Genomic DNA, 2056 nt, shown 5'->3' with positions numbered 1-2056 from the left:
GGACTCCCTGTTGTACTGTCACCAGAACTCTCAGTAACATGATCAGAGGACCCCCTGTTGTACTGTCACCAGAACTCTCAGTAACATGATCAGAGGACTCCCTGTTGTACTGTCATCAGAAAACCTGGTAATCAGGGTAGTTTTTGTCACAATTAGGATGGCCGATATGTCAATGAACACTTAAGTTTGTTAATGTTCAAGACTTCCTATCATATGTATTCTTGGAAGTACACTTCACTGTTAAACAAATTAAAAAGATCTAGACAAAAAAAGTTCCTTTACATAGGAGGCACATTTTTTTTATTCTGTTGCATGTCTGTCCTAGGGATAAAGTTTCCTCATACTGGTAAATATTTGGAAAGATTTCCACACTCAATTGAAAAAAATCTTTCATACATTTGTATTTTTGGTACCTTAATATCAATGCCAAACATAAATGTACCTTCTGTCTCCACATAATTTCCACTTATTTCCAGAAAATCATTTGATACATAACTCGTTCTTGCATTATCATGGAATAATGACAAAAACATACTTGTAAAACTGCTCTTTACTATGGTAACTTTCTTTTGTTGTATTCCAATTGATTAGACCAGAGTTGTTTATGAAAGTGGAACCGACCCAGTGATTTGATGTTCCTTTCTGGCGAGCCTTGCTAAAGACTTTCAAGCCCTCTATTAACATTTGAAGGTCAGTTAGGTGTATCCCAAAAGTATTACACCAAAAAATAGACAAACCAGTTTGTCTGCATAAACGACTAGACCCATTCTGTGCATATTTTCTGTAATAGTTTTCTATAAGATATATTTTTCTTCAATTCATTTCTATTTCTTTCATTGCAATATTTTTGTGGTTTAATCAGGTTAAAACTAAATATTTTTCAAATAACAATACATTTCATTGAGAAAACCAACAGTTACAGAATGGAGGCAGAAACAAGTGTCTCAGACACTAATGTAAATCTGTCATCTGAGGGTGAAATCAACAATAACAAATTATGATACGAACAAAATATCAGTTTATAAGTAGTGGTTACAGGGGTTTGGAATGCTGCATCAAATTAGATATGTATCCTTAAATTTAGATACCTTATTTTTCATATAGAAACAAAAACAATACCATTACATGGGAACAGATCTCTAATTAGAAAAATATATATCATTAAAGCCTTAGTTTTGGCTACTGCTTCTTTTTGAGTTGGGTATAGGGAGTGTGAGATACATCTACCGTCTCTGCATCTTTACACTGGAATTGTCTGATGTGAAAGTAGACGAGAAACAAGAGGAAATGAGAGCAGGAAAATACGGAAACCAGGACAGGGAAAAAGTCTGGGAGTTTGGGTGGCGGTACCGCAAACACGGACAACGCTGTCAGACTGATCACCCCAAACATCGACAAGTAAAACTGAAACAAAAAGAAACAGACAGGAATAAATATATACAAACATTTTATTCAGGTTCTTTTTGTGCAAATATAAATGCAGACCTAAATATCCAGAAATTTAAATATTTTGTAAATAAGCCTAAATATAAAAGTATCACTACATCAAATCAGTATGTTGTATTTATAATAGCACTATATAAAATTATTATACCTGGTAATGCATCAATAATAATACTGTATAAAATCAGTACATCCTTTCAGTAATGTGATGGCAAATGTATGCATTACGGAAGGAGCATTTCCTATTTTCCCTTAGGCAGAAAATTGGAAAGAATATGCAATCTGGAAAATAACATAAGAGTGCAGTGATAAATGCTTCTGGAAAATCAACACAGAGAATAAGTAATCATAGCAAAGCATGTCCATTAAACTTACTGTTAACTTTTGTAGGCGACGTTGTGGTTTATAGTCATCGCTAGGCAACACAAACACAGGAGTTGTACTGCGACAAATGATGATGTATAAAATGGTGGTCGCGATGTAAGGTATTAATAATCCATCTTTCAACAACAAAGGCAGCATACTGGAGAGAGAAAGTCACCGACACACCAGTCACATCAGTAATAATATCATAACAAAGGCAGCATACTGGAGAGAGAAAGTCACCGACACA

General features: G+C 34.4%; 1 protein-coding gene across 1 annotated transcript in view; it reads right to left on the bottom strand.

Moving 5' to 3' along the window:
* Positions 1-7: 7 nt before the first annotated feature.
* The window catches only part of LOC110461575 (dolichyl pyrophosphate Man9GlcNAc2 alpha-1,3-glucosyltransferase-like), a 20266-nt gene continuing 18217 nt past the window's right edge, over positions 8-2056 (bottom strand). Inside the window, exons 13-14 of the mRNA XM_021515099.1 lie at positions 1819-1966; positions 8-1404 (exon numbers count right to left, since the gene is read on the bottom strand). Of these exons, the coding sequence (XP_021370774.1) occupies positions 1180-1404; positions 1819-1966 (373 nt within the window). The 3' untranslated portion in view covers positions 8-1179. The remainder of the gene's footprint in view (positions 1405-1818; positions 1967-2056) is intronic.

This window comes from Mizuhopecten yessoensis, unplaced genomic scaffold, assembly GCF_002113885.1.
Source record: "Mizuhopecten yessoensis strain PY_sf001 unplaced genomic scaffold, ASM211388v2 scaffold10635, whole genome shotgun sequence".
Classification (NCBI taxonomy): Eukaryota; Metazoa; Mollusca; class Bivalvia; order Pectinida; family Pectinidae; genus Mizuhopecten; species Mizuhopecten yessoensis.
The sequence above is the reverse complement of the archived record's forward strand: the minus strand, read 5'-3'. Positions and strand labels throughout refer to the sequence as shown.